Source organism: Notamacropus eugenii, chromosome 6 (assembly GCF_028372415.1).
Source record: "Notamacropus eugenii isolate mMacEug1 chromosome 6, mMacEug1.pri_v2, whole genome shotgun sequence".
NCBI lineage: Eukaryota > Metazoa > Chordata > Mammalia > Diprotodontia > Macropodidae > Notamacropus > Notamacropus eugenii.
In genome coordinates, this window is record NC_092877.1 from 17,007,996 (window position 1) to 17,032,745 (window position 24,750).

Below are 24,750 nucleotides of genomic sequence, written 5' to 3' on the forward strand. Positions count from 1 at the left end.
AGGGTATTATGCATGAATAAAGCCTTCCATTGAAGTTTTACTAACTGTCCTCAACCAAGGCAAGACAAGTATGGATCTGAATTATGGATGTGTGAGAGGGGAGTCCTATTCATTTGTCAAATGTTCTTTGAGGTCACCTCCAACTATGAGAGCCTCAATTATTCCTCCCCTGAGGCATTATTTCCAAATATACAAGGAGACACAATCTGTTATCGTTACATGTTAGAGTAGTCCTGTGAAAGTAGAGGAAAGCCAGACCAGGAGTACGTTGGTGTTTGATGAAACTAAAAATGGGACTGAATGACATTATTATAGCCTTAGCATATGACTATCAATCCTGAGGCCAAGCCTTTGCTGAAAATCCTCAAAAGAACTGACCTCTTAGGAGCCATATATATCTCAAGAATCCCCTCTTAGACCTATGTAGGCCCTTGGAACACAATAGGCCTACAAAACAATATTTGGGCACCAAATTAAGTTTGGGGTACAAAACCCAATGTAATTGAAAGGTTTGTGTTCTGGGGTTCACCCAGCAATTTCCCTGCACTACTAAAGTCTCTGCCTGACTACCCAGCCTCCTGCCTTGATCTCACCATTTTGTGGCACCAAGCAGAAGATCTCAATTCTGTCCAGTCACCTGAAGAGACGGAGGTATAGGGAAGTAGAAGCATACTCTGCCTGAGGCACCAACATTCAGCCAGAAAACTAAACGACAGAGTGAACTAGGACAGGAGAGAGTGGCATCCAACTAGGAGGATCCTGGCAAAGGCTGATGAAAACAAATTCACTGAAGGCAGCTGAGATAGCTTTGAAATTCAGCCCCCAGGGAGGACTCAAAAAGTGGACAAGAGGGAAAATAAAGGGGAAAAAACTGAAATGACCAAAGATCTCAGAACCTACAGCTCAAGCAGAAAAAATCAGGAGGAAAGATTAAAACAAAAGACAGGAAGGTCCCTAAATAACAAGTTGCTAAAAAAATATTGTGAGACAGAGGAAACGGAACCAATATCTGATGAGAAAGAGGGCAATGCTGACTCTCAAGAGAGTATGGACCACAGCAAGACGGGCCCAATGACTCAAGAGAGAAGTCAGCATCTCATCCCCTGCAGGATCTAATGTAAATCCGACTGCTCCTCCCCACACTGCCCATCTCCTCTCACACACTCCCCCAACCAGGGCCACTGGCCTCTTCTGCACTTCCTCAGACGAGACACTCTTATCTCTAAACTCCAGGCATGCCCCTCGTGCCTGCAAGGCTCTGCCTCCAGTCCAACTAAACCAACACCTTCTACAGGAAGCCTTCCCCAACCCTCTTAATTCTAGTGCCTTCCCTCTGTTATTTTTACATTTTGTTTGTTGTTCGTGGTCTCCCCCATTGGACCACAAGCCCCTCCCCAGGGTTTAGCACAGGGCCAGGCACAGAGTAAGTGTAGGATAACTTTATTGAACAACTGAGCACAGGAAGGGTAAGGGGAAGAACTGTACTTTGTGACCAGGGGCATGTGCAAGTGTCTTCAGTGAAGCCAAACTTCTATCCTCACTCCCTTTTTTCAGCAGCCGATGCTTCTAGGAGGGAGGTGCAATGGAAGCAAGGGCCAAGAGTGGGATCTCTAGAGCATAACAGTGGAAATTCAACAGGGGCACCCTGGGAACATTCATCTGATGGGGAAGGTGAGAGAGTGAAGACAGAATACATGAGCATCAAGACCATGAATCGGAGTAACAGCTTAGGAAGAGCCCGAAAGGCCAGAGCCCATGAAAAGAGCAAGGAAAAGATACCCTGTTTAGAAAAAGAAACAAACTAAAATGAAGCTGAAGGGGCAGAGAGGGGATGTAAATTAACTACTTGACCAAGAGGAAGAAAGAAGGGAAGAATTAAAGGAAGGGGAAAAAAAATCAGTAAGCTAAAGGAAACTCCAAAACAAAGGAAAGGGGTAGGGGAGCGGGAGGGTGGAGGAAGAGAATGAGGTAGAGTGGAAGGTCCTTGGGGTCAGGAACTGGACTGTTCCCAGCACCCATCATGCTGCCTGGCACACAGCAAGCACTATGCTTAGTGAACTGTAGTGAAGACTTGGCTGCAGGTGGCAAGTTTCAATATCCACTTAATCACACCAGAAGAAACCAAACACCATTTGCTTTGTTAATTAGAGATTATTTTACTGTGAAATGCAAATAGGATTACAAATCAACCTTTTTTAAAATCAGCACTGCATTAATATCAACATAATTCCAAGGTAAAAAAGAACGGACAATCCAAGCAGAAACAACAAACCAAACACAGATGACAGTGGCATAAGAATTTCCTGAAAAGAGTGCTCCAGAAAACGTTTTCCCTATAAGGAAATTGATTTTTTTAAAAACTGACCCATCCAAAAAAATGATTCTTCTTCTTATCTTAGAGGCAATGAGGTAAGATGAGAACTTCAATCTCATGAGATAATTTTTATCAGATAAACTAATAATTCTATTAAATAATTTTCCTCCAGTCCCTTCGTATGAAATCAAATGTCAATACCAAACACTTTTTAAAAGGCACTGTATTTAACCTTCATTCCCAACATAAAGATGAAAAATTATTTTCCCCAAGTACTAAATTTGGGTTCAAAGGATTAATGGATAATAAGCATTATTTATTGTAAAATGTGAATATTTTAATAAAACCAGGCCTTTATATGGGCGCATTTAGCATAGAGATGCTCTGTACTGTGCGGCAACTGATCATTAGTATTAATCTCTTGTACTTCATCTGTAATATAATTCTTTAGCTGAGGAGAGATCCTCTCGATGACTTCAGAGATTCGATTTTTCCAAATGAGATGCAGACTCGGAATAGGTTCCAATTACATTCTACTTAAAAGAGCAACACAAATTAATTGAACAGCAACACATAAGGATATCAATTGTATTTCCCTCTTATGAAATTACTATACTAAGACAACACAATCTCCTCCAAGGTCCTGTGCCTTACTGTGTGTGACCGTGGGCACATTACCTAACCTCTCTGGGCCCCAGCTTCCACAACTGTAGAAATGAGTGGGTTAGGTAAGACAATCCTAAACTGATGATTGTACAGTCTGAGTGTGGCTGGGTCAATGACATTCAGCCTGGCCCTGTGACTGATGGAAACAACTTAGCCTCTGTTTGGAATCCATTTAACCAAGTAAGGTAAAGGGTAGGAAAGCCAGTGACTGAGCTAAAGGATCACACCAGTTGGTCCGCAGCAGTGAAAGGGAGGGATTACTAAAAGCCAATACTCTGAATGACTGATCTGTCACGAGCTATTGACCACAGAAAACTGGATGCAAGAAAAGGTGATAAAATGTTTGGCCACAAGACCATCCATTCATTTCAGGCCTTGGTGCACCTATACTTTTGCCACATCTAGTCACACATGGAATAGGAATGGTAAATGGCCATTGGAATGTCAATGGAATGGTAATGGTAAAAATGAACAGAAATTCAGAAACTGCTTTAAACTGGAGTTCATTCATAGTTAACCCATTTGTGGGCCTTTTCTTATCGGTTACCTCACTATCTGCTAAAATTTAGGGCAATGCTGCTAACGTTAGACATGCTAACCTGAGGTGCCATGCTTCGAGCACCAAGCTACATCAAGGCTTACCTTTGGTTTCTCAGCATTGTATTTATCCAGGAGCTGCTGGACCCGAGACCCATAGTCACTATCAACATCATAGAAGTTTTTTACCTGGAACCAAATTAAAATAAATCACAAGCTGCACAAACCACTCCACAATACGAGCCCTAGCCCAGGGGTAAGGAATGGGCATGAGGGCTGCCTCCAGACCATGCCTAAATCCATGACCACATGGATGAGGGGGATTCTGGAGGGAGCGCTGACTGCTCCAGAGTCCTAAGGAGGACACTTCCAACAAGAGCCCCAGCCCAGCTCCCAGGAATAGGGGGGAGGGAACAGGAACAGATACATACAAAGAAATACAGTTATCCATTCCACATCTTGACTTTTCCCATCATGGTTTCAATATATCTTGGGTTGGCATAAGAAATTAAATGGGAATTTTGGAGGAGTTTTGCAGAAGCCTCAAACGATACCTGAAAGCTGACAGATGACACAGAGCCTATAACCAAATAACCCAAACTTTACAGGGAGGTCCTGTAAACACCTCATAAAAGAAAAGACAAATTTCTTCTCTGGTACCAACGGAGCACCAAACAGTTTTATGTAGATTTTTCAGGTCGAGAGGGCATTGTGCTCCTCCCTCCTCCCCCCCAAAGATGTGGAAGGGATAACTCTGCTGCTTTCAGTCAGACCCCCATAGTTAAACAGTCAGCTGCAGGCAGAAACATCTCAGATTAAGCCTCTGGACCTGCACCATTCCCCTACCCCAGGGCAGTGAAGAAGGTTTAGGAATAGAGGCTGAGCTGAAGTTCAGAACACGACCAGCTTTCTCTATGACCTGAACACGGGAACAATCCATGGAGAGAACAGGTGTGGGAGCCTACACCAGTAAAGCAATTGTCAACAAATGTCAGACCAGATCCAGTGACCAGAAGTGAGGACGGGGGTTTCTCTCCCCTCAGGCATTTTATTAAAGGTTATTTTTTTTTTTTTAATGCTTTGAGAAAACAGTATTGAACTGAGCTAACTTCCTCCAGGGGCAGCTCTCTCCACCTCAGGAAATTTCAACTTAATTTCTTAAAAAGGGCCAGCATTCTTTAGGGATCCAAGGGTAGGAACCACACTCCCACTGATGACAGTTTATGAAATCCATGATCACACTTGTATTTTATCAGGCAGCGCTCAGAATCCTGCACAACATGGGGCAGCAGCCAAATTAAAACAGTGAGAGAGAATTTCTCCAATTTTAAGAATGCAGAAAAATCATGACTGAGCATTTTGAGCACTGACCTGAGGATCAGTGGGGCAGGCCGAGACACTGTAAACAGTGGAGAGAAAGGAGAAAAGTCCCAGGAAGCCTCCTGATTGTGAGGTAACAGAACAAGGAAGTCGCCTCAGCTCCCTTCATCCCAGCCTCGCTTCTACCCATCCCCAGGAGCGAAGCCCCCGTTGCCCAGGGTACTGGCAGTGAGACAGAGGTCACTCACAGCTTTTTTCTGGATGAAAAGCTGGGCATCCTTCAGGTGCCCAGCAATGTTCTCACACAGGCGCTGGCGCTGCGCTTCGTTCAGCACCTTGTTGTAGAACGTTTTCACCTTAGGAGACAGAGAGGACAAGGTCAGCTCATCCCAGGCAAATACTAATGGAACTCATGACTTCTGAGGACTCATGGACAGGGCGGACTCTGGATGTAGAGCTGCGGAGACCTGGGACCTCCCTTGCCCCTGCCCTATCCTGGCAAACAACAACCTCTCTGAGCCTCAGTCCCTTCATCTGTGAAAGAGGAGTGGCAAGGCCTGCAGTCTCTTCCACAAAGGCCCAGGATGAGAACAAGGAAGGATGGAATGCAAAACATTCTGTAAATGCCAAAGAAACATGCCTCGCCTCGAGGAGCTAACCTCTGGGGGGAGGGGAAGGAGCACCAACAGGTGCACTCAGAATCCTGCCCACACACACACTAACCACTGGCTGAGTCTCCCAGAGCGGCCCCCAGCCAGGCTGGCAGCAGGTCTTGCAGGGTGGGGGCCAGCACAGAACAAGGGGCCTCACTTTCCTCCTTCCTGGGATTGACACAGCTCTCTGACATTTCCAAGAAGGAGCAGAGTGTGGCTCTAGAGCCCCCCCACCTCATTCTGTCACAACAAGACGCTCCAGGAGGGAATGGAGAACATTGACTACAGGACACACAGTGATCAGGAGGAGACAGCAGCGGCTGGTTGTTACCTGGGTGACGTTATCATCGTTGCTGCTGTTGTAGCGTTCCACATCCCCTGAGGTCTGATAGTGATGCTCCAGGGCAGAGGACTGATCCTCAGGAGCCCCAAAGCTGTTAGGGTAGTAATTGGGGGCCCCACCTTGGGGAACAGAAGGGAGAGTTAGAACAGAAAACCTATGTTGTGCATCACTCTATTGCAGAACCCGGCCCTTCTTACTAACGTCAAGTCTAATAAGATGCATGTTGACCCGGCCTGTCCAAAGTCAGAAAAGGAGAGGTCCAATTATGCATCTGAAAAATGCTTACTAGGAAAAAATTATTTTAAAAAACAATCAGAAAAGAAAAAAATTTTTAAAAGAACAAAAATTTTAGCTTAAAAATATTTTTTAAAATGCCTACTAGGATTACTTATTAAGGAAGGGCTATTCCCCAAGAACACAGACGACTGGGGGAAGGGCTCTAATTGAGAAGAATGGCTGGGAAAATTGGGAATCAATCTGGCAAAAAAAAAAAAATAGGTTTAAACCATCATGTTAAACCACGTAACAATAATAAGTTCCAAATGGATAAATGACCACAATAAGATTAGAAGAAAAAAAATGTGTGTGTATATGTATATACACATATATATATGTGTGTGCGTGTGTGTATGTGCATATATTATATGTACATATATATGTAACAGTTATGGCTAGAGGGAGAATTCTTAGAGAAGTTTATGAAAGATAAAACAGACAAGTTAGATTAAATGAATTTTTTTAAAAAGCTTTTATGAGAATAAAATAGTAAAGTTAGGATAAGAACTAGGTAAAATCGAAATGAAACTGCTGAGTGTGCCTTTAAACTTCTCAATTTTAGAACATGCTCTAAAGCAGTTATGTCACAAAATATATACCCCAGACATTACATCGAATGCATATATAAAAAATTAGGGTTTGATAAAGTGTAAAAAAACAGGGAGATGGTATAAATTGAATAGACTGCTGGGAAAAAATGGTTAGCAACATAGTGAAAAGTGGACCTAGATACAGAATTTACACAACATATTGCTTTAAATTCGAGCTAGAACATAGGCTTTACCATTAAAAAGAACATACATAAAAAGTGGAAAAAATAGAACAATATGTTAATTTCAATTGTGGGGGTAAAAAATTCTTTTTATTGAGCAAAAAGAAGAAACAACTGGGGACAAGGCACGTGATGCTCAATCACCGAAAAATTAAAAACTTCTGCCTAACAATAAAAAATACAATCAAGATAAGAAGGAAAAATAGGCTAGGAAAACCGTTTATGGCAAATATAACACAAAACAACTTCTAAAATGTTTAAGAGATGGAGAAAAACATTTGAGAACCAAACCCAAACCCCAAATAAACAGTTACAGGGATATACAAATTTATAAATAAAAACCACACAATATGGATAACTTGAATACAACTTGAATCAACAACATTGAAATAATAACTTCGACCTCCATAACAATAAAGAAATGTAAACGACACCAACTTCTGGTCCCTAGTTCGGTTTTTCAGTTTCTGAAATACAACAATGACGCGCTCCTGGCCAGAGATACCCACCACGGGCCGTAAGAAGGAGGAGGACAAATCTAATCAAAAGGGCTTTTAGATGAAAATGAAGAGGCAAAGAAACATGCATCAGCAATGCTACAAACATAGAAAAGAGCTAAAATAGTGGTAACCATGCCCAGAAAGTTACAGGAGACAAAAATTCCAAGGGAAAAAAAGCCTCTGATTCCTATGCACACAAGTCAAGTTAGGAAGTATGATGAATTGGAAATCCTAACGCTGGAAGGCACTTAACCTCCCAGACACTGGTGAGACGTGGTGGAATAGGTACAAAGTGGTGGGGAGGAGGGATGGAGGGGACTTGGCACTGTATAGTAAAAGATATTTTCCTATGCGAGAATCCAGAAAAAGGCAAGGGAACGGCCCCAAAGTCTCTTCCAGCTATACACTTATGACCCCAGAACTGGTTCAATTTTGCCTGTTTTCCCAGTACCCAACACAGTGTAAGTGTTCAGTGAAAGTTTTTAAACTGAAAATGCAATTCAGATTAGTGAAAAATATAAAAGACTATTAAAATCTATAAGAAATATCAGCTGCAAAGAGAAGAGAGTGAACCAAGCACTAAACAGAACTAGCAAAGGGAAAATTGCATAAGGACAAACAAACAGTTGGGTTACAAGTTCAACTAGAATTCCTGGAAGAGATGAAGCACAGGCTAAAAAAAAGAATAAAAATATTTTTATCAACAAAATGAGAGAGCTTAGAGAAAAAACTGGAAAAGATATGAGAGCTATGGACAAAAGAACTAGAAAAGGAATGCACAGTCTGACACAGGAGCCACAAACCTTAGCCAAGCAACACATTTCCTAAAAATCAGAATGAACCAAGGAGAAGCCAGTGATTTCACACAGCAGCAAGAAAAATTAAGTCAAAGTCAAAGAAAAAAATGACAAGCCAAAAAATGAAACGAAATGTAAGGAATCTCCTAGCAAAAACAACTGACCTAGAAAACACAAACTGCTTACATTCTAACCTGGAGAGATGCTACATGCCACCTAGAATCCAATCCTCACCAGCAGTCATAGAAGGAATCTGATTAGACAGAGGGCCTGGGAATAGTTCTGCTATGTTCTGATGATCTTAGTAGAATGGGAAGAGAGGGGAAGAAAAATCCACTGGGTTGGGGGGAGAGGGAAGAGGAAGGATGGAGAAAATTCTCTTGTATACTTGATACTCACAAATTAGAAAAGGGGTGGGGGAGCAGGCGATGATGGAGCCTCACTCATCTGAACTGATCAAAGGAGGGTGTGTGAGCACGCGCATGCACATGCACACACAGGCACAGAAAAATACTGCACTTCATAGGGAAAAGGAGGGCAGATTAAAAGAGGCATTGGTTCTGAGCAAAACAAACTCTTCTAGCAGCAATTTTTTGCGGCAGTAGAGAAACAGAAATATGGGGCGCCATCGTTTGGGAAGCAGATGAACAGATGATGGTCCATGACGAATCGAACACTGCGGGTTTCAGGGAAGGTTTGTGTGAACTGATGCAGAGGAAAGTGAGCAGAACCAGAAAAACAATTTATACAGTCACAACAATGTTGCAAAGACAAACCTACTACCCGCCTCCCAACAGAGACAGGATGGACTCAGAAGGCAGACGGAAGCATATTTTAGGAAAGTATGGCCAATGTGATAACTTGTTCTGCTTGACCATAAATGTTTTTCTTTCTTTCTAAAGAGGAAAAAGGAGAGATGGGAAGGACAGAAGGTAGATTTTCATGGATTGAAAGAAAATTTAAAAATATACACAGGGACACATGAGCAAAATGAAGGTGAATGGGACACAGAGGAAGTAACTGATAATTGCTACAAAGAATTGAAGTTGAGAATGAGGTAGTGGAGAGACTCGTGGTGATCATAACTGGCTATAAATTATAGCTAACAAGAGACTATGTAGGAGAAATGGTAGAAAGGATGCCACATGCCACAAAGCTGGGCCCTGAAAGAAAAGGTCAGCCTCTGTCTCTATGAGAGGAAGGTCCCAGCACACTGGGTGGACCTTCTGTGACAAACCTAAGAGGAAACATCAGTGAATTCTAAGATCTTCACGAGCATAATGAAATATATTATTCAAATACATTATTCAAATGTAAATGTTCCACAGTATACTGAACTGATTTTGCTGATATTAAAAGTTAAGTTCATAATAAATCACATAAAGTTACCTATGGTCTATCACACACATGTGTTTTGTATACTGGGAGGGCTGGGAAATCTATAAAGCCACTCAAGAATTCAAGAGGGCAGATTAAAGTAATTAGCTATATCTATATTTAGCTATGTATAAATCAGCAAAACAACTTGTGGCAAAGTGGAAAATTCAACAAATTGATAATAAATTACAGATTTTTCTTTCATTGAATTGACTTCCCCAAATGGAACATGATTCACACTTCACAAAGTGGTTGTAAAGAAAGTGGCATCACAGAAAGAGCACGAGACTGCTCCTCATTACCCAGCATGCTCTAGTGTGAGCCACATTTTCCTCATGCAGAAAAGAAGAGGTTTGGACTCAATGGCCTCCTTCAAGTCACTTTCCAGATCTAAATCCCGAGACCCCACAATTTCACAGTAAACTTCTTCCAGCACAGGATATCAAAGAGTTCTAAAGGTACCTTGGTTGTCAAACATGCACATAGGTCCATCTCTTTGGTAATTGGCCACTCGAGCTCGGTAAGGACAGTTCACAGGGATGTGGAGATAGTTGGCTCCTAGACGGTGGCGGTGAGTGTCAGGATATGCGAAAAGACGGCCCTAAAATAATGAGTGTGAAGGTTTACTTCAAGTTGTAAAAACAGAAGGGAAGACAATGTCCTAAAGCACGAAATGCCCCCTCCGCGGACAGATCCGTCCTTTATTATGGACTTTATTCTCACTGAGAAGTCATTTATTCTCTATGAAGTATTCCAAGTCAAGCTAAAATCATTTCTCAAATCTAGTCTACACAGATAATCATCCCAATTTTTTTCAGTTTACAAATTACCAACAAAGCCAAATCATATTTAAGCTTTTTTTCCCTTAAATTATTAATTTAAAAGAACCTGACTAAAACTCCACTGAAACCATCAGTGATTTTTTACTACATGCCACTTTTAAAAGAAAGAGGTGCCTCGAAAATAAGATGATTTAGTTCATTAAAAGAGAAAACACTCCCAAGGTTTCACTACAAAATCAGTCTTATCACAAATATGCTCTACATTCACAACTAGTTATAGTGCTGCTGGTTCAAATAATAAATCTGATGTACACAAATGTAGTCATAAAGATTACCGGAGAGTCAAAATATTCTGCTTACTACAGCAGGAAAATGTAGAGGCACCACAGCAAGAGCAAGGGTCTGGCCCAGGGGTGAGGAACCTATGACCTCGAGGACACAAATGGCCCTCTAGGTCCTCAAGTGTGACCCTCTGACTGAATCCAAACAAAACATGAAGTTCAAAGGACCTCACTTGAGGACCTAGAGGGCCACATGGAGGATGCAGGTTCCCCACCCCTGCTCTGGAGAGTCAGAAGACACAGATGCCCAGCTCCCACTCCATCTGTCCCTCTCATCCCTTACAGCCCCAGTTCTTCCATTTGTAAAACAAGTCAGCCCACAGGATAGTTGTGAGAAAAAGGCCTTTGCAAAACCTTCAATCAATCATGACAATAACACAACCAATACTAGCATTTCTCATTTGAGAAAGATGAGCGTTGAAATGACAAGCATTGTCTGTTTAATTCTAAATTTGCCAGAAAAGGCAATTAAAAGAAACACTTCATTCCTTCACCATTCTGGTTAACTGAGGTTTTTAAAGGTAATTCATTTCCTTCAGAAGGATAATGCTAAGGAATCAGTCATCTCACATGAAAGCATTTTTCAGTTTTGTGAAGGAGAGAAGGACTGAAACTGAAAACGGGGACTTGTTGGCCTAACAGCATGTATTAAATCACTTAAACTATGGGATTCAAGCCCCACTGTGCTTAACTCCTGGTTCAGTGCATCCTTCATCTTCAGAAGACCAAAGACATCAAGGCTGGTGTCTTGACTTGTGCATGAACTGGATTTAAGTGAGGCAGAGCTACACAGTCCTCAGCCTCAGCGTCATCCAAGTCCAGTGGGAAGGCAAAAGTCGGTTCAGGTGGAGACAGCCTGGGACACGGTGGGCAACCTTGCTGTCTTCCACGTCCAACCATGCTCTAAGCATCCACAGTGCCTGCTTCAGCTGTCTTCATAGCCTATGCAACAAACTGTTCTCATCTGCCCATTCCACCTGCTATATCACAGTCTACATCCAGCTCCCTAAACCAATGTAAATAACCTAGGCTTGATTTTTTCCTCACCATTTGTGCCAATAACACAGCATAGGCTCTATCCTGAGGTTGGGGCTTGGTTGACTCCTTCGCCCCTGAGGCAGTCTGGCAATACTCTCCTTCTAGAAACAGGGCTAACAATTCAATTGCTCCATAAGCAAAAGCTAGGCCACGGCCTCTCCCATCTTCTCCTACCCCACGACCCCTCCTGGTGTATCAGGGGTCACTTCACGTAGGAGGAAAGTTTCCAATGTAACAGGAAAAGGTCCAAACTTCCAACAACAGGGAAACAATTAAGCAAGCTGTAGTATTGTGCCATAACCAAATACCCTAAATCTAATAAAAACAGGTGTAAGGCTACGGAATAATTAGTTTGCAAAGCACAACGCACAACAGAACGTCCACATTCATTACAATGTAATGTAAAGTAGAATCTCAGGTGTATGTTAACAAACATTGGGGTAAAAGTTTTGGAGTACCACAAAAAGTGTTTAATATTCAGCTATATTTCTGTAACTACTTAATTTCAATAATAATAACCAGTGTCTTAAGATATATATCATTTTATAAAAAAGTCAGAGGTAGTTGTTGTGGTAGGTTTACAAAATCTTCACTTCTGGTTATACCTTGGTTCATAGGCACAGTTCAAGAAAACAGATCATTTGCACAGTCATTTATTAAACCAGTTCTGCTTCCATTGAATTCTTACCTAAGGAAGTAGTTAAAACTCCCTCCTCATGTTACAAGTGCATGGTATGGGCTCACACCATGAATTATGCCAAATACACCCAATATTAAGGGCTTTATGGACAATAATTGAGGCAAGAGTAATGCATCTCAAACCTCAGCACCTCAAAATCATCAATATTTTCCTGTTTTTAAGTGGAAAAACTAAAAGACCACATTAACAAAATGGCAAATTAAGAGACGAGTTTTGATCAAGGCATTGATTCCAGGCAATAAACTGTCCAGCCCTCCTTCAATAATCAATCAATCAACATTATTAAGCACCTACCATGGGCCAGGCACTCTGTAAAAGACTAAATATTATTCTGAGACACATTTACAAAAAGGAAATCCCAGACTCTTAAAACCCTAATGGACTCTTGCTCTAACACTACTCATCATTCAATGGGATTTAAGGAGGTGGGTTAGAGAGGTAGCGAAAGGGGCTAGTAGATGACATGTACTCTTCCATCCAGTGACACGGACCACCTGGTTGTTCCATGAACAAGACCTTCTATCTCTTAGCTCTAACTATTCTCCTGGCTGCCTCCAGGTCTGGAATGCCCTTCCTCTTCTACTCCAACTCCTGACCTCCCTGAGTTCCTTTAAGTTTCAACTAAAATCTCACCTTCTACAGGATGCCTTCCCCTAACCCTCGTAACTCCAGAGCTCTCCCTCTCTTAATTATTCTACTATACTATACTATGTATTTGTTTGTCTGTGGTCTCCCTCAGTAGGTTGTGAGTTCCTTGAGGGTTTATCATATCTCTGGCACTTTGTACAGTGCCTAGCAATACAGTAGGCACTTAATAAATGCTTACTGATTGATTGGCTGATGATCTCACCCCAAAACATTCCCATGCATGAAACATCATCAACCTCAAACTTAAGGTATGGTTGGCTCCAAGGTCAGTCTAGGACAGTCTGAACTGTACAGAAACCCCCCAAGCTTACCTGTAGCATTTTATCAGGGCTTGCTTCAATGCCTGGTGGCATGTTACCTGGGTCAAAGGCTAACTGTTCCACCTCTGCGAAATAATTCACAGGGTTCCTATTTAAGACCAGTTTACCAACTGGGATAAGAGGGTAGTCGTTGTGAGGCCAGATCTGGAAATGAGAGAAGCATAATGTGACAGATAAGTTAAAAAAAGTAAAAAATACTTCAAAATCTTGGCACCCCACCTTACAAAGTCAGTGATTATGACAGATGATGAAAGCCAAGAGATCACTCTTGAGGCTACCACCGAACAGCCAATTCACAATGTCTTTCACAAAATTTGGCCCTTGACAAATACATGAGATTCCAAGCCACTGGAGCTTATATTCACCAATCAACACACTAAGCACCTGCGATGAAACTACACCCCCACATTCAGAGAAGGGAACACTGTGAAAATCCTAGGATAACACCATCCTCCATGCTGCTGGGACATACTCTGCCTTTCGCTTTCCATACTCAATACAGAGTAAGGAATTGCTAAGCCACCTAAGTCTTTAATTTGCCTTACCTTTGTGAGGTCAAACGGATTAAATGGAAATATCTCTGCTTGCTTGAAAGTCATGACCTGGATGTAAAATGTCCAGCTTGGGTAGTTGCCCGAAGCAATGGCGTTGAAGAGATCCCGCAGGCCGTAATCGGGATCTTCCTGAGCAAGTCTTCCAGCCTCTTGAACAGAAAGATTTTTGATTCCTTGGTCAGTCTAAAAGAGAAAAAACAACAGAAGCAGTTAGACTGAGCTTAACTGGCAGTTATCTGAAGTGAACAAACCACAAAGGAAAGGACTAGGAGGTCATAAGTCACTGATTTCCATAATTAAACGATCAACAGAGAACATATTTGAGTAACATCATTTCCAAATTTCAAACCCATTAGTAGGTCATCAAACACCATTTGGCAATGCTGATTTTCAGAACAGCCAAGGAAATATGTTTGTTGTCTAACTGATATCAAACTTTGTTCTATCAGAGCATTTCTAGCAGATGCTTAACAAATATTTGTGAAAGGAATGAATGTATGTACACAATACATGTTAGATTGTAAGAGATGTTTTTTTGTCTCTTTTGTATCTCCACTATTTGGCACAGTGCCTGGCACATAAATGTTTACTGTACGTACATAATTTTATTTTTTTCAGTAGGTGCTACCAAAGTACATTCCCATAGCTCTCCAGTGGGGGTGGAGGAATAATACAATGGAATATTAAACAAGAGATAGCAACACAGATTGGTTTTAGCAAAAAGCACCCTGCCTCCATCTCATGATATTTGAATTAACTCAACTTTTTCTTTTAAACAAAACTGAGGTTCTCAATGTCTAACAGAGTTGGGGAACTTGCAGCCTCAAGGCCACATATGGCCACAGGCTCCCCACTCCTGGCCTAGAATTTATCAACATGAATAACAGTATCTTATGCAGAAAAGGTCCCTTTAAAATATTCCGATTAATAAGAAGCAATATTAGGTAATACAATGGCCACTTAGAGACCCAGGCCTCCAATTACCTAGTTTTGTCACCTAGGGAAAAATCATCTGCTCTTTTTGCATCTGAGATTCCCCATCTGCAAAATGAGGGCTGAACTCAGTCATTTAAAAGGTTCTTTTCAGCCTTAAAATCCTATAATTTAGTACCTTCCAAAAGCAAAGAATTCAACCTGCTTCTATGAGAAAAAAAAAAATTTTGCTTCTACCCTTCAGAATCATTCATTTGCTTTTAGCTTTGCACATTGGAGGAGCTCGATAAATAATGTTGAATGAAAGATCTAAAAGATCCTCTGATGACTCTCTCCATCTGGAAAGCTAACTCAGAATCACCTTGTAGTGGAATTTGCAGTACACCGCTTGCCCTTGAGCATTGACCAGCTTGAAGGTGTGAGATCCATATCCATTCATGTGACGATGGCCATCTGGAATCCCTCGATCACTGAACAGGAAGGAAACCTGGGAAGTGAGAGGAAGAAAATCAAGTTTCAGGCCCAAACATTACAGAGTCCAGGGTCGCAGACTGCCCATTGTATGTAGATTTCCTAAATCATAAAAGAAGCGTAGACTCACAGGAACCTTTCCTTTTTGTTCCCCAAGCCCAATTAAACACTTCATAATTAATGAGATTATCAATCTGTTGCTTCTAACAATCTAATTCTAATTTGGTTACATTAGCCGCTTACAGTTTTCTTGAAAGAAAAAACTCATAGAACAGGGGTAAGGAACCTGTCTCGAGGTCACATGACCCTCCAGATCCTCAAGTGTGACCCTTTGACTGAATCCAAACTTCACATGGATTCAAAGGGTGGAACTTGAGGACCTAGAGGGCCACATGTAGCCTCAAGGACACAGGCTCCCCACCCCTGTCATAGAATGTTCTTCCTAGGAAATCAGAGGAAGCCTCTCAAGAGAAAAGGTAAAGGTCACTCCCAAAATGATTTTCCAAATCCCACAAAATAAAGCATCAATAAGTTCCTCTCTTGTGGGGAATAATTACAATGCATTCCTACCTGATGCAAAGATTCAGGGCGAAGACTCCAGAAGTCCCAAACCATGTCAGGATCTTTAAGGTGAGTTTGAGGGTTCCTCTTCTGGCTATGAATAAAGGATGGAAACTATATGGGGACAAAAGTGGGGGGAAAGGATCCAACATCAGGTGACAGAAGTTATGGCTTCTTTTCCATATTTGCTCTAGGGTTAAGTCATAGAATATTCTGAAAATGTAATCAATCATTTTGATTCCAGTCAGTTGATAAATATTTCTTAAGCTCCTACCACAGTAGGGTCAGGAACTGTACAAAGGACAAAGGGCACAAAAGGGGCAATAGAGAGTCTCGCCCTCAAGGAGCTCACAATCTATGTTAATAAACAGAAGGATGGAACTAACTGGTGATTCCACTGGGGGAGAGAACTCCCAGACAAACCAATGGAGGTTAGCACCTTCTTAGAGAGTTAGCTTGATCATGGAGAGTCATCTGGCTAATATATGCCAAAAGCTGGACTTGAACTCAGGTCTTCCTGGCTCCAAGGCCAGTTGTCTAGCTTTTACTTCAAAGTGTTTTTCAAATAAGTCAGAATCTTGAACCTACTACAGTGAAATGTTTTGTTTACAATGTCCAGCTAGCGTCCAGCTATTGTCAAAACTGTCTACAGGCTCCCTCACAGCAAAAGTTGCATTAGGAGAATCTATCTACTTCAATTCCACACAAAGTCCTGTATGTCTCCCAGCATCCCAATACATCCCCCAACACCTTCACTATGTGCCCTGTGAGAGGAGACTCCTCTTTTCAAGGTCCCAGAGCCCTGCAAGCGCCACTTGCCATGTAGGGGTCATCATTATTATGACAATTAACATCAAACCCCAAGACTAAGAATGCCACTTGTTCTCTTGATCTTGAAATTCAAGACTTGATTTGCAATGGATCTTCCAAAAGACAATCAGGCAATCTCAGAACAAAGGCCCTTTCTCTCCTTCGGCCTTCTGAAGCAAGTCTTCTCAAGCGCAAGATACACAACAATTTCACCTACCAGAAGTGGGTCCCTGATAAAGAAGATGGGGGTGTTATTTCCTGTGAGATCCCAGTTCCCCTCTTCGGTGTAGAATTTCACAGCAAAACCTCGAGGGTCACGAACAGTGTCTGCTGATCCGGATTCTCCAGCTGGAAAGTGCACCATGTATAGATGTTAGAGACAGTAGTCTTCCAAGAGGGCTAAAACAACATTACACTTCATTCTCCTGCTACTTTCTGGGGGATAAATTAAATTCTTGGGCTCTATCGGGGGTAGGGAATCTACGGTCTCAAGGCTACAGTTTCGCCCCTCCTGTATCTAGATGACCACTTCTCCAACCTATAATGTTAATTCACTCTAGGAAATGGACAAATAAGAAGGTAAAAAGTAACAAGTATGCGTTGTCCCCCCACTGTTAGAATGTGGACTCTTTGAGAGCAGGGACTGCCTTGTTTGTCTTGATTACCCAGTATCTAGGACAGAGTTCTGCACAAAGTAAACACTTAAATACTCTTTCATTTATTCATTCAGATAAAATCGTCAAGAACATCATGAGTCAAGCTCAAGTGATTATAAGGATAGACTTTAAAACTTTCTTCGGCTAATACTAAGGTGTTTCAGTTCCACCATGAATTAAAATTTCCAGATAAAAAGCTTTAAAAGAAAACTGAAAATTAAGGAAAAAATATGAGGAATAAGTGAACTGCCATGTCATGACTCTGAAGCAGAGTTAAAACACAAGTTCCCTATTTATAATTAAATTTGTTATATAGTAATAAAAGGGGAAACAAAAAACCAATTTGGGGAGAGGCCCAAAATCTCAACTCTAGAGATCTGAAGTAAAAACTAGTGCTTGTAAAAAAAATTCTCAACTATTTCCCGAGATTTACAAAATCAGATCAGGAAGTCACTGCCCCTAAGTGTTACTACTCAAGGTTCTAGCAGGTAAGATATAGGTAGTTTGCTAACAAGGATCAGGAAGTTTCTGTTATTCTTTAATCTTGCTCTATTTTCAAAGTTCCTCTTTTTTTTTCCACCAAGAAGTTTGTTTCTGCATGAGATATTTGTTGTAGCTGTTCAGTATTTCACAGGTGACCCCATTTGGGGTTTTCTTGGCAGAGATACTGCAGTGATTTTGCCATTTCCTTCTCCAGCTCATTTTACAGATGAGGAAACTGAAGCAAACAGGGTCAAATGACTTGCCCAGGGTCACACAGCTGGTAAATGTCTGAGACCAAATCTGAAGTGGCAAAGACGAGTCTCTCTGACTCCAGCCCAGCGCTCCGTCCACATAGGGTCACAGCTAGTAAGTGTCAGAGATTGGAGCCAATGACTGACAAAGCAGACTGGGCAGTTTACAAAGCAGTAGTGCTCAGGCAACTAACATTGATGACTTACCAACTGTGGAGAATCTAACGGCAATTGGAGTCTTTTTCCCAATATGCTCAAAGACTTTTGCCTTGCAGTACTTGGTAATATCATGAGTGACTTCAAAATACCCGAATGCTCCTATAAGACAAGCACAGATGGCATGGATCGGTTAAGAATCAACTGAGTGCCTAATTCATCCTACCTATTAGAAGTGGGAGGCACCTTCTGCCCTCCAAGAGCTTACAATCTACAAACATCCTGGAAACAATGGGGATATGGATGTGGATGTTGGGGTGCTAACTCAGGAGCACAAGCTAGAATTCAGGGAAGTACTCGTGATCTAAAAAGTGTTAAAGAAAGCTTCATGAAGGTGCTAAGTCTTGAGCCAGGGCTTAAAGGAAAAGTAGCATTTGTGAAAAGAGAGATAGAATTATAGGCAGGGGAAAGGAAGCAGAAAAGCATCGTAGAGGCCAGAATGGCAGCGGGCACTCAATGGAGATGCCATAATGCCCAATGAAAAACCATGATACAAAATGATATGAGTGGACAGGTAGAGCATGAAGAATGGGTGACATGATGAGATTCAGGTCTCTTCCAACAGAGGGGGTAAATGAGCAAGTTTTCCAACAGAAACTTGCAAGGGCAAAGAGATTCAAAGTCTCCATGCTAGAACTGGACATGTCTAACCACGAGGACAAAAGTACAAAATCAGGGCTTGAGAATACTCATTCTCAACCCAGGTAGCATAAAATAATTACCGTACACCAGCTAAATGCACATCTTACCTGCTCCTTTAGCATGAACAACTCTCTCAGGAATTCTCTCCCGGTCAAAGTGAGCCATTTCATCAGTGAAAACCACATCTTGAACAAGAAGGGGACCCCGAGGTCCAACGGTCAGAACATTAAGTTTGTCTCCTACGGGGACACCAGCTCCCGTGGTAAGGGAATCAGGTTTCTAAAAAGAAACAGGGGCACAGAAAAATCATCCACACTTAAAATGACATTTAATTAGTTAATATCAAAACATCCCCAATATACATGATCACTGTGGCCAGTTCTCCACATTTTTTCCACTTGATCCATTAAATGCATCATCCCTAACATCCTACTCAGCTACAATTTTCAGACCATTTGCTAAAATTTGCGTTTGTATTTCGGAAATTTTCGGCAAACATCCCTGCTGGCCATGCCACTTGCCCCAAAGTAAAGAGGGTCCTGAGTAATCACCACCTTCTTTGGAGACTCAGCTCCAGCACCACCTGAAGACGCAGAGTCTGATCCAAGGCCGTGGTGCCCTCCCTCCCCAATCACCTTGTGTTTAACCACTTGGTATCTCACCTTGTTTATTACTTATTCTGAATATACTCCTCTATGTCCCCATGGGTGGGATTATGTCATTCTTTGTACTGGTAACTCCAGCGTTTGATACAAAGTAGCTACTTCATGTTTGTCGATTGGTGACATCAGCTATGAATAAATGCCTAGCATCTTACTGTTAAGAACTGACACTGACATGATGGGGCTTTAAGGTTTACAAAGTTGTTTATATACACACCATCTCACCTGACACAAATACCATTGGTATTTATGACCTGAATTTTATAGTCAAAGAAATCAGAGGCTCAGAGACTCAGTACCTTTCCCACAGTCCCAAGGCTGGCAGTGAGGTGACAGAAGAGAAAGAACGACTGTTCTCGATTACATGCCCACTCTGTGCCAGGCACTGTGCTAAGGCAGCGTTTTATAAATACTATCTCATTTGAGGGAGGTAGGTGCTGTTATCTCCTGCCAGGGCTAGCCCTCCACAGCAGAGCTGTCCAGAACCCAGGCTTCCCTCCAGGTCATGATGAAACATTAGAGGATGATTTGGGGGAATGTGATCACTAGGAATAATGCAAATTTCAAAACAACCCCTTTACTCAAGCCTTGTCATACAGGTGATTTATGACTGTGGTTAGTGTTAAGAGTCTGACAAACAAAAGTCCTGGTAATTTATTAACTTCTTCAAGTTAAATATACTTCTGGTAATAACCTCATCCTCAAAAAGGTATAATGAGACATTTTACACTAATTGAAAACAAGCTTTTTTGGACTGTGATAAACTGTTTTGTTTTCTAAGCATGAAAAAAGTTTTTAAGCTTGAAAAAACTTAAAAGAATAAACCAGCCAGAGGGAAAGAAGAGACCATTATTTGAGCAAGATCACTGCCTGAAAGTTTAATTTGTCACATCTTGATCATATAAACAGAGAGTCAAAAAGAATGGAGGCGCCTGCTTAACCCATGAATGTATAAAGTAATTCTAAGACTACAGAGAAGTGCAACATGGAAATCGCTTCTACAAATTAAATAAGAAAATGAATGTTAGCCATGGATTCTTGACAAAAAGGCTCAACCATCACGAAAACAAAGGCATCGTGACAGGAATTACAGGAGATTTTCAAACCAAGACAATGGGTCTCTTCTAGTTGCCTTAATAAGGACTATGGGGCTCAAAAGTGAAATGTGACTGGAAAGAGGATAATTAAAAAGGAATGAAACTCCAGATTTCCTCAAAATCATAACTGAGGTTAAGAAAAAAGGTGAAACTAGAGGTAATAACCAATACTGGTTCAGGGGGCAATGGATGCAACATACCTCCTCCCTCCTCCCTGGAGAGAGGTGGAGGACTTAAGGTACTGAATGCTGTCTACACTGTTGGTCAGAACTGGCTTTGTTGTTCTTCGGTCATTTTTCAGTCGTCTCTGATTCTCTGTGACCCCATCTGGGGCTTCTCAGCAAAGGTACTGGAGTGTTTTACCATTTCCCTCTCTAGCTCATTTTACAGATGAGGAAACTGAGGCAAACAGGTGAAGTGACTTGCCCAGGGTCACACAGCCAGTAAGTGTCCGAGGTCAGATTTGCACTCAGGAAGATGAATCTTCCTGACTCCAGACCTGGTGCTCTGTCCACTACACCTCCTAGCTGTCCAGGAATTGCCTTTAATTATTCTTTTTTGTGATGAGAGAGGGAAGATATCAGGAAATCTGTGACATAAAAACCAAAAAATCTCAATAAAATTTAAAATACATGCATATAAGGGGGAATAAAAGAAATCAATAGTGCTGAATTCAAATCTTTCCCCTGACTCTAGCCAAGAGAACAAATTCCTGTAACTATGGGTCCCACCATGAGAGTCTCCCTAGGGCACCCTTGGGACACACAAACCCATAGCTCCGAACTTCCTCAGCCTTCCAAGTGGCAAAGTCAAGCTCCCTGAGAAGCAGTGAAGGCACAGCAGCACCGAGGATGGCCCTTTAATGTCTGAACATGGACATGAGCCAGAAGAGTCAACATGGTCCAACGGTCACAGTCCTCAGTGCAGATCGTTGTGAAAGATAGAGCAGACCCAGGGCACAAGGCACCCTCAGGTTACAGAGACTGATACATAATGTGCTTGGAGGTGAGAATTACCTCCTCTTTATAAAGTAATAAATCAATTCCCTCTTAGATTAGCATGATTTAATCATAGGGTCAGAGGAGCAGAAGATTTTAAAAAGGTACTGAACCTTCTCTCTGCCTTTAGGCAAGACAGCCACAAGCATTCAAGGCAGCTGACTCTTGTTCTACTAAAAAATGCCTAAAATATCACCACTCTCTACTTTCTGTCCACTATTTAACAACAGCTTATTGATGTTTACCTTAAATGAGGCCAGATTTTTGAAGTTTTGCTGGCAAATATTCATAATTTATTTATGAAGAGGTGGGATATAAATATAATCCATGATGTTATTCTTCAGGCATTTCAGACACGTTCAAACTTTCGTGACTCCCACTTGGGTTTCCTTGGCAAAGATACAGGAATGGTTTGCCATCTCCTCCAGCTCAAATGACAGATGAGGAAACTGAGGTAAGCAGGGTTAAGTGCTTGAGGCTGGATTTGAACACAGGTCTTCCTGACTCAAGTCTTGGCATTCTATCTAGCTGTCCTTTATTTATGACGGGAAGGGATGTAAATATTTGTGATTTGTTTACGATAAGGCCATTTACAACCATCTTTTTAAAACAACTGACTTAAAAGCTCTTCCTTATACTTCCGTATCATCATGATCCATGATTTTTGAACAACACAGATCACAATACCCCCATGATTTGGTCATTCTCACCATTATAATTACAGGTGACATTTAAATCACACCTTCAGGCTTTGCCAAGCACTTTATATACATCACCTCAAGTGGACAGTATTGTTCAGTTGCAAGGGTCACAAACATTCATTCCCCTGCAGCTAGGCCAGTGAGGGGCTTCTGCCTTGAGCTAGGCTGCTTCTCTGTAAACACAAAGTCCACGCCTGGGCAGTTCTTGAAGCTTTTCCAACTTGCCTAAGTTTCTAATGCCACAAATACAGGCCTTTAAGAAACTGCAAACAATTAAGAGCCATATGAAAGAATGCTTCAAACCACTAATAATAAGAAAATGAACGAGAGAACTTCAAGTGTTCACCTCATCCTGGGAAAACTAGCCAAAATGAAAGACAAGAACAAGTGACACAGGGGGAGGGGCATTGAGGTGGAAAAACAGGCACCCACATGTATGGCTGACGGAGCTAACCAGTATAAAAAGCAACCCGGAGTCATGTGAAGTGATTAAAATGGCCATCCCTTCGATCAAGTCCATTTACAAAAGTCTTCCATAATCGTGCACTGAATTTGCTTCTTGCTTGTCTAATTCTATTTGGACAAATAAGTCACGGTCATCTTTCATATGCATGGATCAACAGCTGAAAGGCATAGTAAACTAAGGAGAGGGAACGCTACATATGGCAGCAATGCCCCCAACCACCTGGTAGTCTGATATCCCATCACCCAAGCTATTTTGAATAAGGGGACCCACTCCCTAAAATGCTGACTTTGTTTTCTGGGGGTTTTCTTATGCAAAGAAAATCTCTGGCAACCAAGCAGCAGCCCAAGAAACAAGAATAGATAAGAATGAGAGATTATACATGGCACACTATGGCTGGTCAAATGAAAGCCTGTAATCTTATTTCTGGGGAGGCTCTCGATCACTTGAGCTCAGGAGTTCTGAACTGCAGTGTCCTAAGCCTACTGGTTATCTGCACTATGCAATATGGTGAGCTCTCAGGAGGACGTGGCCATGAGACTAAGGAAGGGGTGAGACTGCCCAGGTTAGAAAGTGGGCAGACCCATCAGCATTGGGACCAGACTGTGAGCTGTGGCTGAACTGGGGGGTGGGGGGGGAGGGAGGGAGAAAAACGGAGAGAGACAGAGGAGAGAGAAAAACTCAGCAACAATTACTCAGGACTTTAAGTGACAGTGCTGATGCCAACCTACATGGGTTGAGGGTATTTATTCAATAGGATTTCCCTCTACCAACAAAATCAGAGATTTTATCACCCCAAATGTTATACTAAGAGTATATTCAATTCCTGCGTGATACAGTACACATGGCAGCCTTGAAAACTGGTCTATGCTTTCAATAAAGGAAGAAAGAAGAAAAAGCCTCCAAAATCAATCAGGTGGACAGAAGTGTATTATCATAAATTAAGCATTATCTTTATTCTATGGGGCAAAAACACCAGCTGCCATGTCACTCAAAAAGAGGGGAAACACAGGCAACAGCAAATTTTTCATTGTCATTTTTTTTTAAGTTAACCACCACTTTCTAATGTGGATAAAGCTTGTGTTAATAACACAGGGATGGGGAACCTGCAGCTTCAAGACCATGGACGGAATTCCCTCAAAGGACCACACTTGAGGACCTAGAGAGCCACATGTGGCCGGGAGGCCACAGGTTCCCCACCCCTGACCTAGGATTTGGTTCCACAAGGCAGAGAACCAGGCCATCTGACACTGGCTCCTTTTGCCATATATGGGAAGCTACTTTATATTTCTATCTCATCTATTAGTAAAAGGTAAGAAAAAGAATCTTTTGAATTATAAGTGCTACTCTAATGTCATTCCCAGTTGTTAAATATGATATTTAATGTCACTGGATCAGCATGAAGATTCACTGAAAGGAGCAAATAGGAGTTAAGGCACAAAAATCTTATCACATTTCAACAAAACCGTTCACTTATGAGGCAGGAGGGAAGTTTCTAACTCACCAGATAAGCAGTCAGCTGACGCTATTACTTAATATAGTTAATGCTAAGTAGCAAGAAACAGTCAAAGTTCTCATTTTGTTTTTATCTAAAGAAATTGGAAATGCAGCCACCATTCAACAAGCATTATGTAAGGTCTAGGTGCACTTGGTCCTCTGGTAGCTGCTAAAGGGCAGAGGTGTCAATCACACATGCTAAGGCCTCTAACAGCATTCCCGAAGCCCCCAAACCAAATAAAGATGGAATTGGGAATAGGTAAGTAGTCAAAGGATGGAAACAAACAGTTCTCTAAAGAATTATAAAGTATTCACAACCACTGGGAGAAAATGCTCCAACGCACTAATGACAAGAGAAATGAAAATCAAAG

General features: G+C 41.7%; 1 protein-coding gene across 3 annotated transcripts in view; it reads right to left on the minus strand.

Moving 5' to 3' along the window:
• Positions 1–2,131: 2,131 nt before the first annotated feature.
• CAT (catalase) overlaps positions 2,132–24,750 on the minus strand; it is a 28,168-nt gene continuing 5,549 nt past the window's right edge. For 2 of the 3 annotated variants that reach the window (XM_072619179.1, XM_072619177.1), the window contains exons 2-13: positions 19,069–19,240; positions 18,311–18,421; positions 16,931–17,061; positions 15,913–16,017; positions 15,233–15,358; positions 13,930–14,121; positions 13,376–13,528; positions 10,018–10,156; positions 5,822–5,952; positions 5,086–5,193; positions 3,623–3,706; positions 2,132–2,847 (exon numbers count right to left, since the gene is read on the minus strand). In XM_072619179.1, the coding sequence (XP_072475280.1) occupies positions 2,791–2,847; positions 3,623–3,706; positions 5,086–5,193; positions 5,822–5,952; positions 10,018–10,156; positions 13,376–13,528; positions 13,930–14,121; positions 15,233–15,358; positions 15,913–16,017; positions 16,931–17,061; positions 18,311–18,421; positions 19,069–19,126 (1,395 nt within the window). In that variant the 5' untranslated portion in view covers positions 19,127–19,240 and the 3' untranslated portion in view covers positions 2,132–2,790. Of the gene's footprint in view, positions 2,851–3,622; positions 3,707–5,085; positions 5,194–5,821; positions 5,953–10,017; positions 10,157–13,375; positions 13,529–13,929; positions 14,122–15,232; positions 15,359–15,912; positions 16,018–16,930; positions 17,062–18,310; positions 18,422–19,068; positions 19,241–24,750 lie in introns of all 3 variants that reach the window. The other variant, XM_072619178.1, reaches the window with a different exon arrangement.